Source organism: Oryzias melastigma, linkage group LG5 (genome assembly GCF_002922805.2).
Source record: "Oryzias melastigma strain HK-1 linkage group LG5, ASM292280v2, whole genome shotgun sequence".
Classification (NCBI taxonomy): Eukaryota; Metazoa; Chordata; class Actinopteri; order Beloniformes; family Adrianichthyidae; genus Oryzias; species Oryzias melastigma.
In genome coordinates, this window is record NC_050516.1 from 23,178,970 (window position 1) to 23,191,976 (window position 13,007).

General features: G+C 40.0%; 1 protein-coding gene across 1 annotated transcript in view; it reads right to left on the reverse strand.

The window, feature by feature from the left end:
- LOC112140787 (copine-8) overlaps positions 1 to 13,007 on the reverse strand; it is a gene marked incomplete at its 5' end in the record, with an annotated part of 71,674 nt that overhangs the window by 7,448 nt on the left and 51,219 nt on the right. Inside the window, 3 exon segments of the mRNA XM_024263795.2 lie at positions 11,014 to 11,116; positions 12,059 to 12,186; positions 12,602 to 12,783. Of these exon segments, the coding sequence (XP_024119563.1) occupies positions 11,014 to 11,116; positions 12,059 to 12,186; positions 12,602 to 12,783 (413 nt within the window).

Consider the following 13,007-nt stretch of genomic DNA (forward strand, 5'->3'; position numbering starts at 1 on the left):
TCACTCTGTCTCGCAGGACCGATTCAGGCTGATCAGAAAACAAAACAAAGCACAAATGAAGCGTCCAACGACACACTCGGGATGGACCTCTTAAAGCCAGGTGGTGAAATGAGTGCCCTTTACTCAAATATGTAGCATAGTGTTTTAGCTAAAACAAACAAAAAAAAAATTGAGAACATTTTTGTTCGTTGAACAAAAAAAAACACTTTCTTTAAAATAAACTATTTTTCCCCCTCTTAAACTATCATGATTTTACTCTTGTAATATTTACAGTTTCTTTGTATTTTCTTCCTTTTTAGTATTTCATCTAATTTCACCTCTTCCAACATTTTTTTTAAACCAATGTTCTTATGTTTTGCTTTTTAAAGCTTTATGTCCTGAATATTCTGCATTCCATATTTTATAAGGAGAAACCTAACAGTGTTTGTCTAATTACAAACAGCAGCTTGTAGCTGCTGAAGTTGTGGCATCTCAAAGCACATAATTACACACTGCACAAATCCTTTTATTGTCCACCACTTAAGTATTCTGCACACGACTGTACAACCATAAACAGATGCTGTTGCCATCAGGCAATTATTTCAGTTCACGACACAATTCAACTTTTTCTATGAGGGTCAAAATGTTTAGAAGGAAAAAAACAAGCTTTATATAACGTAATTTTCCTTATTTGATGTTTAGAATGTCTTAAGATAATTAGTGGTTACTGAAGAAAAGCATAGGTTTGTTAACATTCCTCTTCATCTGATATTTAAATGTGTTAAAGGTCAAGGCTAATTACTTGATGCTGCAGGAAAACTTTCTCAGCTTCAGTTTTTTAGCCAACAGTTCAAACTATGTTTTATTTTGTTTATTTGTAATATAAAATAAATGTAAAAAATATATATTGTTAATATGTCTGATATTTTAACTAGTGATATAATCAAAAAAAGTGCATCTTTTTTTTGAAATATCAGTTGTAAATGAGATTTCACGCTACTGGTATGTCCTTAGGTAGCTGTTGGATGAGCAGCGGTTGGATGGCTCAGTTGGCTAAGTGTAGGACTGGGTGCTTCCAAGGCGTTCAATGAGCTTAATCCACTGAGGATCCTTTTCAAGACCCTTCACTTTGGCTACCCAACTATTCGTCTACATGTGTCTTAAAAATACAGGAATGCGTGAGGAAGAGCATCCGGCAAAAAAACTCTCTGCCAAACCACCTGTGCAAATCACTGAAAGCTGGCAGGCCCAGGTGGTTTGGGAGAGAGGCGATAAGCTGAAAGGTGACCACCAGGCTAACGCTATGTCCAGTGGACTAATACTTATTATTATGCTGTTTTTAGCCCAAAAAACTCCCCAAAGTATTGTTTTCTAGGACATAGTCTCTGCAGAGTGGCAGTAGTTCATTAGAAATTTGCCCCTGAATTGTGGGCGGAGCAACCACACCTGCATCCCCCTCTTCATTACTGAGGGCTCTCTGTTTACATGCTCTCCTGGAAGTTTGCAATGAGGGGAGTTTGTGGCCTCCCCAGCGTGTTTCTTAACTCCCAATGTGCTGTTTTGCAATCTGCATTTTTTATCTGCTCCTGATTCACATCAATTTGAACAAAGAACTGCAATCACAAATGCAATTTTAAGTTGAATTTTCTTTAAATATGTCCTCAGTTATCAGACAAATGCCACAAGAACAGGTCAAAAATACGACTTTCATCAGAGTGGGTCTCAACAATGACAAGGTAATCACCCAAAAACACTTTAAAAACGTTTTTTCCTTTTAATTACATTACTAGTATTAAATTTATTGACAAAAAAATTCCTTCTGAAAAAATAAAAAATAAAAAAGCTAAAAAGTAACTGAAAAAAAAAAAGATTATCGCAGCAAAAATGGATTGTTTTTGCTGCTTTGGGTTTTGGGGATTTCTTTTCTTTCTTTTTTGGGGGTGGGGGGGGTTGTTAGAGTTGTACCCACTAATGGGTACAAGTCACACTCAAGTGACTTTTCTCAGATCTACAGAACAGATGTAGTGCTACAATCCAGAGGTTATTGTTGGAGACTATTAGAAAACCATTTCTACAAAGAACAAAAGTTCATGGAGAGTGAAAGAAAGGGCGGCGTTCATTAGAGCGGTCTTTAAATCATGTCAGTAATTCATGGTCATATCTCCCTCAGTGTTTCTCAGAGATGCACCTGAGGAGAAGTTGGAACAGTCAATTGCAGTGGTGCTGCGCATGCTCATAAATGACACCAGATGAGGAGTATTAGGTTACAGTGTGATCAGAGTGATAATTGCTGTTCAATATTATTGTCTTTAGGCAGGCTTGACTTTAAACCAAGCACCTGTTCATACATTTACTCACAAAGAAGCAACAGCTGTGTAAAGAAACGTGAATAAATATTGTTTGGAGAAACTTTAATTTTCTTGCTTTATTGTGATTTGTCTTTATCTTGTTTCTTGTCTTTTTTTTCATTAAATTACATCTATTCCTGAGGTAAGAAACCTGAAAGACAGCCAAACAACAGCAGGAAAGGTCCAAATTGGTCCTGTTTCTACAGAGGAACAGCTGTTTTGGTGTTTTCACCGAGTGCATGCTTGCTGGTAAAATAAAGACCATTTTCTGTAAAGTGGTGAGGTTCAGAGGGTCAAAACACTTCAGAGAAAAAACAAAGTTCAGATTACTTTTTTGACTACTTTTATGCTTTGTTCTTTTATAAATTGTCCTTTTTGTGAGGTTTGGAGCAATCTGAAATCTGTCAGGAGTCTACGCTCTGTTTCCCCCTCTGGTCATCGGCCGGAGCCATCGCCTGAGTACTGAATCTCCAATCAGCACCTGCGCACAATGTTTGGGTGGCTCCACATCATCAGCCACAGGACATTTGAGCACCGCTCAGACCACACTCAGTGCGAAGTATCCGACCCTGCAGTTCCTGACTGCCTCCTAGCCGCCTGCCCCGACCTCTTGCCTGGACATTACTCTGATGTAGCTCTGTGGACTCTTAGTTTAGCCTGGCTTCTGTCCTTCAATAAAACTGCTACAACTAGAACCAGCTGTCTGCCCATTTGTGACAAAATCATATCTAATGTTTGATTTTGTGATAAGATGACTAAATCCTTCAACAAATCTTCAATGATTACTTCTGCTGCCTATATAATAGTTGGAGCTAAGAACCTTATTTTATGAGCCCAAAGGGAAAACCCTCTTCAACCCTCCAATGACAAATGTCTGAAACTGTTTGAAAAGTCTGTGGACTAATGTGATCAGCAGGTAAGACAAAGGTTTCAAGGAGAAAGCCGCCTAATTTAAAATCAGAGAAACCAATCATGTGAAACTTCCATCCCTTAAGATTTTCTTTGGATGAGGAGATCTCTGAAAGGTAATTGAATGTCTGTCTCACATTAATGAAAGAGCACCGGCTTCCAGCTTGATCTGCCTAAAAAGACTAAAACAATCATAGTTTTCAACCTGAAAAAAGGCATTTCATCTCGTCATTTGATACTAGTTGCTTCACACAGGTATTCAGTTGTGATAATATTATAAGACTCTTTATCTGTCGTCTTTGTTCACAGATCTTACCACACTTCCACTTTCCTCCTGCAAATGACAGGAACACATTTCAAACCATTTCTGTTTGTTCAGACAAAGACTTCCCCACCAGGTCATCGTTGATACTTGCTCATGTATATAAACTGTGTTGTTAAAGATGCACTTTAGTCAAATTTATGTTTTTGGTGTTTTTAACATGTTCCTATGGAATTTTTATGATAAGGGATGACATATATAAAGAAAATTAAGCTCAAAACGTATTTATTTATTTATATTGTTGTGAATCAAGAGCATACAACTACATGTCAGTTCTGATATAAAAATACAGCGGGTGGGTGATGAGCTCCCTGCTCCGAGCATTTTGCAACAAGGAGAGGAAAAGGGGCGGGGTTGTTCCACATCAATGGTCCACAACTCAGATGCATATTTCTGCCACTCTGCAGAAACTATGTCCAAATCTGAATTCCTTCCCTACCATTACAACTAGCCCTCCAAACGGAGAGATATGGAAAATAATTTCCAGGCAATGGTTATGTTTTTGTACAAATAAACAATATTTCAAACTTTGTTGTAAATAAATAGGTTATTATAAAGGAAACACAATGCATACCTGATACATGATTGTGATTTTATCCAAATCTACACACAGACATCTACACAAGCTGTTATACTTCTCGATCCATGTTTATAATTGGTTTGGTGGGTAGCTGACATATGTTGCGGTTCGCCCACCGAATGGGGATTCATGGACTCTTCCATCTTCACTACAGAGGAAATTCTGGTTATTTTTTTCTCCACTTAGTAATCTAATTACCAGCGGGTCGTCTGTAGGGTTGGGCACCGAAGTACGGTTCCAAGGAGGAACCATTATGATTTATTCGGTTCCACTGAAACCGAAAGAAGCTGGTGCAAACAGTGCTGAATTTTGGTGCTTAGTTTCATTGAAGGTCTATTTGTCTTTGGACACGTCAGTCACTTCTACTCTCTTCAGTACTTTGAAGTTCTAGCCAATACCTTTGCCTTTAATGTGATAGTGGGCAGCCTCATATAAAGCCGCTGACGAGGCAAGTATGAGAGCGCGCGCCGCGCTCGAATGTCTGGCTGCATTTTACAGCAGATTGCAGAAGTTTGACAGGTCGCTGCGTCATATCAGCCAATCAGGAACTCAGCTTTGGGCATGTGATGTTTTAAGTGACCCAATCAGTGGGTAAAATACTTAACCAATACGAGCGTCTGTGTCCTGTTGCACCGCGGCGGTCCTCTGACTGCAGCCAGACAGCCTTCCGGACTTCAGCGGAGCTTGCGCGCTCCACACGCCAGCAGCTAGCTCGGCTCTAGTGAACTGTGATGTTTTTCTTATTTTCATCAAGACAATAATATAAAAAGGTCCCTATTTTTCCCCTCTCTGGTTAATGCGGAACAGCTTTCTAACTTGGTCACACAGCCAAAGCAGCTGTCATCCAGACTCCCACCCCGAGTGAGATTAACCCTGGTAAATCCTCAGACAAGCTCAGGATCAAAATGTCTGACAGGTGGAATTTGCCTCGCGGTGAAAGAGTGGCGCACTGCCGGTTTACGCGAAAGAGGGGAGGGACCATCGGTTTCCAACTCAGAGGTAGGGGAGCTCTGATTTGGAACAGCCAGAATGTCAAAAACCGAAAACACTCAAAACGTCAATTTTTGACGCAGAGGTCTTAACCATGGGTCAATATGTGACTTTGGAATAAAGAAGTGTTGATTGGTGAAGATGTAGGTATTATTTCTTTTAACTGAAGCACCGAAATTGGCACCAATTAGGAACTGAAAACAAAAGCAAAGAATATAAAATATACATAAAATATACATAAAACCCAATTGGTGCCCAACCCTATCTACAATTGGGGTGGTTGGAAGAAGCCATAGGGGTTGGAGAATAAATCAGATTTGGCTTAAGTCCTAGAAAACAAAACAATTTTAATTTTTATATATATTTTTTTGGGGGGGGGGTAAAAAGGTCATAATCAAAGCTAAAAGTCCACTGTGAACACTTAAAATAGATGAGGAGATGACTGGAGTGGGTTTATAAAGTATTTGTTTAAGGAAACTGTTTTATGCCATTCACAACTGTAAGAGTACTTGGCCAAGTTGTGTATGTAAATATCTCTTCCCGGATAAAAACAAATAAATAAATACAATTTAACTGTGGAGCGTCATTACTACAGAATGGAGATATATACTGTACTGTGGAGTATTTTGGACCTCAGGAACCTTTGACCAAAAACTAAATCAACCAAAAACATAAAAACTTGTATCTTTTCCTACACGAAGACACAAGTGCGCTGAAAAGCAGCCCAGACTGGAAATCTTTTCAGACCTTTTCTTTGCATTTATCAGCGAGATCATGGACATCTTTTTATTCTGCTCATGTTGGTAAAGCGTGGCTGCAGCATAAAGAAGGATGAGGTCTGTTTACCCGCAGTTCTGTCTTCCTTTCAGAGCACAACGTGTGGAGCATGTAGACACTAAAGAGAGATAAGGCTGACCACGTACCATTCCACCAAATACAAGGAAATGGACAAATAGAGTAAAAAAGTATCTTCAATTCCAGAACTTCTTCGCAAAAATACATTTAAAGATCCACTCCAATGAAAACTGTGTTTTTAACATGTTATTGTTGCTCTTTTTTTGATGATGGAGGGCATATTAGGAAAATTACGCTTAAAATCCTTATTTAAACCGTCATGAAAGAAAAGAGTGTATTTGAAAATATGATGGTCAGAACACAAATTGAATTGAATTTAAAGGAACTTTGAATACTTCAGGATGCCAAAACATTTTGGACAAGTCCATGCTCTTGTGGGAACAGTTTGGAGCGGCCCCTTCCTCTTCCAACATGACTGTGCACCTTTATGCAAGGACCATAAAGACATGGAGGACAGAATCTTGGCTGTCCTGACCTGAACCCCATACAACATCGTTGACATGAATTCGAGTGGAGACTGAGAGCCAGACCTTCTCCACCAACATCAGTGTGAGACCTGACCGATGTACTTTTGCAAGAATGGTCCAAAATTCCTATAAACACACTCCTCAACATGTGGTTCCCGGAATAGCTGCAAAAGATGGACCCACTTCATATTGAACTCTATGGGTTAGGAATGGGATAGCACCTCAGTTCAAGGCAGGTGAGGCCAATACTTTTGGCTCAAAAGATTATCTGAGTTGGACTTTAAAATGCTATAATATAATAAATGTATAAATATTTTACTTAATGTCCTCCATTGGGATAAATATCTTTACAGGAGTTAAGAAATAACTGACTTTTTTTAACAAGAGAAGGTTTTTAAAATCACAGGATGCCAGAGAAATATACATTTTTTTTTCAGAAATATTGTTGCAACATTTTGAGTTATATAAAACTGCAGCAGTTAAATAGCAATCTAAAAGTTGGAAGATGAGAAGGGAAGAAAAACAAGTAAAGCAGCTTGTTATTGACAGAATGTAGTGACGGAAACATCAAGAAAGCAAACACAGATGGAGATGTTTAAAAGGGAAACTTAACCCAGTCAGCAAAGCCAAGTGGGCCCCATACGGTTTAAAACAGGGGTCCCCTAACTTGTGAGGGCCACACAATTCTTTTCTTCTCTAATGAGGGGCCGGGGTCGGTTTGTAGACCAACAGAAAAAGTGTAACAATCACAGTCTAAATGTAAACATTTGTGGTTTTCCAGAAAGCCATACATAGAAAATTAAAAAAAAAATCTTTTTTTGCAATCTTCACAGAAAAATTAATACTAAAACATTTATAAAACTATATATATAGCAATACCTGTGATAAATTAAACGCTGAAGATGCTTAAGTGGATAGCTGAAAACACAGAAGTTGGTAACTAGCTAAAATATTAGTTTAGAGCCAAATTAGCCGGAAAAATGCGAAAAATTCTAAATTAGCCAAACCATCTGGCATGTAGCTGAAATATTAGATAAATGCCAAATTGGCCTAAAAAAACAAGAAAAATGTCTAAGTTAGCCAAAACAGCTAGCATAAACCTAAAATATTAGCAAACTCCAAATTAGCCTAAAAGACAAGAAAAATGTCTAATTTAGCCACAACAGCTAGGATAAAGCTAAAATATTAGCAAACTCCAAATTAGCCTGAAAAACTGAAAAATGCCTAATTTAGCCAAAACAGCTAACATATAGCTAAAATATTACCTAAACTCCAAAATAGCCTAAAAAACTGGAATAATGTCTAATTTAGCCACAACAGCTAACATAGAGCTAAAATATTAGCAAAACTCAAAATTAGCCTCAAAACTGAAACATTTCCAATAAGCCAAAACAGCTAGCATAAAGCTAAAATATTAGCAAAACTCCAAATTAGCCTAAAATTGGAATAATGTCTAATTTAGCCACAACAGCTAACATAGAGCTAAAATATTAGCAAAACTCAAAATTAGCCTAAAAATGGAAAAATGTCTAATTTAGCCACAACAGTTTTGGGGGCCGGGACAAATGAGGAGGAGGGCTGGATCCGGCCCGCGGGCCGTAGTTTGGAGACCCTGGTTAAAAGTGGGCAGAAAACGTGGGGCCCAAATGGGTTTGTCCACAGTTTTTGTCGTGACCCAACCTGCTTTTGCTCACATTGACTTAAGTGGGCACTCAGTGGGTAGGCCCGCTACAGTAGCTAGTCACCCGGTGGACAGTATAGCGTCCTGGTGAGCTCCGCTGTCTCAAGCTAGTGAGCTTCGCTGTAGAATGATAGCGAGCTCCTTTGTAGCATGCCAGCAAGCACATCTTTAGAGAGCTAGTAAGCTTTGCTGTATCGAGCTAGCGAGCAGACCCACAGTCCACAGAGCGGATGGCTAGCATACCAAGCCAACCCACTGAGTGTCCACTTAAGCCAATGTGGACAAACATAGGTGGGACAGAAACTGTGGACAAACTCATTTGGGGCCCACATTTTCTGGCCTTGCTGGCTGGGAAGTAGACAGAAATAATTCTCTGTTAGTGAGAATGGGAGTTTTTAAAAAAATAAGTTTATAAGTTGTGAGTAAAGGAGGAGACATGTGGATGACTGACGTGTTGGTATCTCTAGTGCAGCGTATAGTAAATAATATCAATATTTCAAACTGGACATAACACATTCTGGCTCCTTTGGCAGAGGTTCATGCAGCCTTCTCTGAATTCTCTGAATCTGGTAGTTGTCTGTCAAGCACACGTCTTAGAGAAGGAACATGCGCGGCGGAGGCGGGTTCCTCCCTCACCCAGCACCGTGAAGAGCAGAAAAGGAGAGCGGTGGAAGCAGCGAGGATCAGTCGACCACAGGACTGCAGGCAGTGAGATACAGCAGCAGGCAAGATCTTAAAAGGAAGGTGTGGCTGTTCTAATGTTTTGACTAACAGTCGCAAATTCCCTTTAAATCCAGTCTGCTGGGTGTTCTGTGCCTGTGGCAGGCAGAGGAAGAGGAGGCGTGGGAGGGAAGAAAAGAAGACGAGCGCGAGGAAGAAAAAAAACACACACATAAGGAAAGCAGCCATCTGTTATTTTACATCTGAAAGAAGAAGAAGTGAAGTTTAAGGAAAAGCTCGGGAGAATTCATCACAGTGGTTTTCTTTCATTTCCTGTGACAGTAATGTGTTTGATTAGTTGACAGCGGAGAGGAATAAGTCATTTATTCATCTGTTGATTACTGGATATTTGTAGGACAGCCACCAACACCACACACACGCCACAGCTTTGAATGAAACCGTCCTGGTGGGAAAAGTGGTGGAGCCATTAACCCATTAGTGCCCAGGTCTATTATCAGAGTTTTAAGGCATTTCATTTTATCATTTATCTTAATTATGTTATGTATGTTTTCATTCTGTCCTTTGTTTTGAAGAAAATAGTTTTTATGTCTGACAACAACTGTTGCTAGTGGGTAGACAGTTTGTTGCAAATGTAGTTTAATAATGGAAACGCAATAATAATGTAATAACAAAGTAATAAAATAGTAGTAACAATAAAAAAAAGTAATTCCTCAAGACCGTGTCACATTGCCACTATTTGGACCTCTAATTGACGTCGATCTATAATAAACGGCAGATCTAACAGGCGTTGGGTTTAGACACCGGCCTCTAACAGAATAAACGCCGGGCTACTATTGGAAGATATCCAGTGTGTTATTTTAGTCTTTCATAACATTCATAAGTGTTTCCTGCACTTGTTATGTGTCAATGTGCGCAGATCTCCATCGTCGAGGGTTCTGGCTGACGGGTTTTTGTATGAATTTGGTTTTGAGTTGTTCAAAATTTTTGGTCTGTTGAGAATTATGCAGTTCATGTGTAGTTCACATGAAATTGTTATGTCAATCTTACACAATTACGCCTGATTTTTGGGAGTTTTTAGGGAAATTTGTAGCTTTCTAAAACTGTTCCACGTATATCTAACTGACTTTTCATGCACGTACCATCGATGTATAACTTTTATATCGCACATACAGCGTACATATCATTTTAAAATAGCTTAATTGATGCACAAATCACGTTTCGGTCTGCAGGCGGTCTGGTGCCACACAAATGGGACTGTTCTACTGGCAAAGGTTGCAGACCCCTGATCTAGAGATTGTAATGAAGACATAATCATAAATGACATCTTTTCATGAACATTTGAATTTGTCTTGTTTTCACCCACAAGGAGCAGATCGTGCGACAGGAAACACTTAGAAAAACGTTTTTTTTTTAAATCAAACATGCTGTCTAAGATGTTTATATAGATGGGAAAAGTTTCAGTTTAAGATCTTTTTTTTTATTGTCAGTCAAGAATGGCAGATGCTGCATGTTGCCAGAAGAGCAAAAATGGGTGACATCTCTTTTTTTAATATATAGATTTTGTTTGGATGTCACATTGCAGTAACTTTTGCTGCAAATTATTTTATGCTTTTACAATGACAAAATGGTTTTGTTGGTGGCAGCTAATTCAGATTTACAGGCAAACAGCTGAAAAAAAAGCCTCAAAACAAGAAAAAGCATCAAGGAAACAAAGCAGGAGCAAAGCAGAGGGAAAAGTTGGAGGAAATTTAAACAATTCATCCTTTCAACCTTCAAAGGGAATGTGAAATCACCAGCAAAATGAATGGAAAGGCGTGCAGTGCACACTGGGAGGTGGTTGCAGGAGCAAAATCCAGACTTCTGTGTCTCTCTGCTGCTCTTCAGACAAAGACGACAAAGCCATAGAAAAGAGGAAGGAGTGCAGAATTCAACACCAGATGGTGCATTTACAGAGATCTAAGGAGAACAGTCTTTGCATCCTGGATATTATAGAGATATTGTCTGCATTAATAGAGTGCACGGCTCCCTGATGAGATTCCACGCCTCTCGCTTTGTACTTCTTTCCCTGCAGTTTGTCAACAGATTTTAATTTTTTTTTTTATTTTGCACCAACAATCTTTGCAGCCACATTTGATAATTCGAATGTTTCCTTTTGCATGTTAAAGGAAAATCTCTGAGAATGCCCTTCCGCTTGTTCTTACATTTACGATAGCCTCTTTGGTCTGAGCCATGTCTGAGATGACGCCGTCTGTGATGATGAGGAGGACGAAGTACTGCGAGCCGTCCTGCACTGCTGCTGCATACCTGCACAGAAAAAACAGGGAAAAAGAGTCATCCAGCATGAGGATTGAGCTGGAGGATTAATGTGGAGCATAAATCTGTCACTAGAAGAGCAGAAATGGAGCTTTAACGTCATGAAGACTCAATCAAACCCAATTTGTTATTGCGGTGCATCAGTGCAGCTCCTCAGGAAGCAAATGACCACACAAATGGGAGTTCATTTTCTCCTCCTTTACAAGTTCATCCATTCAAATGCTAAACACCAACAAGTTGTGTTTTCCTGATGCAGCACTTTGTCGTCCCTGTTTAGACATTTGTGTCGGTTAGGTTATAAAGTCGTGTTCAGTGATCAGCTCTGGTGTAATTAGAGGGAAAATTGACTGGATGAATCTCTGCAATTAGGGCGGTGGAGGGAAAACTGCAGCGAGAGGTGATGCAGCCGTCCCTCTGAAATGGTGCTTTATAGGTTTCTGTCAGATGTTAAATGTGAGCTGAACTCCAGAGGGAGTCCACAGGCCCTCCTCTCAGCCGCTCCACAGATTACATCTGCTGCTGTGAGTTCAAGAAAACGGCAAATTCCAACAGGATGCCGCTGCGCTTATCGCCCATAAAACAACTGACAAGGATCATTTTATTTATTTTTATTAGTACAAATGATCCCTAAATCCCACACCAGAAAATATTGCAGTATTTTTTGTGGTAAATATCAAGACGTTTGTGTACTGCAGTTGTTGTTGTGGAATCAGGCGCTCAATCCTGTGCTTTTCATGTCAGAGTGACCCACAGACTCCTCTGTAAGTCCAAATATAATCAAGTTCAGGAATGAGTGCTGGACACACAGGCAGCACTCAGCCCAGTTCAGGGTCACGCAGAGACTGCAAGCCGCCAAAGTGAGAGGATAAGAATGAAAATACAGTTTGATTTTGTATGTGTGGTCTCATTCTCAGGAAGTCTTCTGCTTCTCACCTGGCCACGTGGTTCACTACAGGAGCGAAGTTGGTTGGTCCGTACAGCTGCACCGTCTTCAGGCTTTCATGGTAGGCCTCTAAAATGCCTTCAATACCGTTGCAATAAGGATTCTCCATGTTACCATTCTGGAAAAAATACAGATTCATCAAACAAAGATGTTTAATAAAGGGATGTATTCAATTACAATACTGGGTTGTCAAAAAGGTCACACTTCCCAAAATGCCACTGTGCAGCGATTTAGATCAAAGTTTTTCAGCAGAGGGGGAAGTCATATTTTTAGATGCTGCAGAGGTTTTATGAAAAAGTTAAAACTGGACGACTGGCGATAATTTTTCTAGAAGTTGACATCGGTCAGTGGCTGCCCGGTTACATTTTAAGGTCGCACGGTGACAGTCTAATGACAGGCGAGGACTACGCCATTGCAAAATTAGGCGGCTCTGATTGGACGATATGTAACCATCTAATTCCGGTTCTCAACCCTACTCCCCAACTGCAGCGGTAGTTATATTTGTGACCGTAGCATAAGTAGTGAGTAATCACCAGTGGGAATTCGTGAGACACTCGGCCGTCAGGTGGAAGCTTGGCCCCGAAGCCCAGAGCCGGGAACATCTTGTCACTGTCGTAGTCCTGAATGATCTCCCCGACGGCCTTCAGGGCCATGGCGTAGGCGTTCAGCTGGTACGGGTTCATGTAGTGCAGGGAGGTGGACTGGGACGGATTACCTGTTGACCAGGGGGAGTTAATGTGCAACTGTTGATAAGATCTGCATGATTTTATTTAAAATGAACCTTTTAACACCTGAGGCGTCGTCACTGACGCTTAAACACAAAATCTTTTACATACCGTAACTTTTCAACCAATAACACGCTTTTCACGCTTTTCTCCTTTACACTCTACTGCAGGGGTCTCAAGCTCAAATCAGCCGGGGGCCGCTGGAGACAGAATC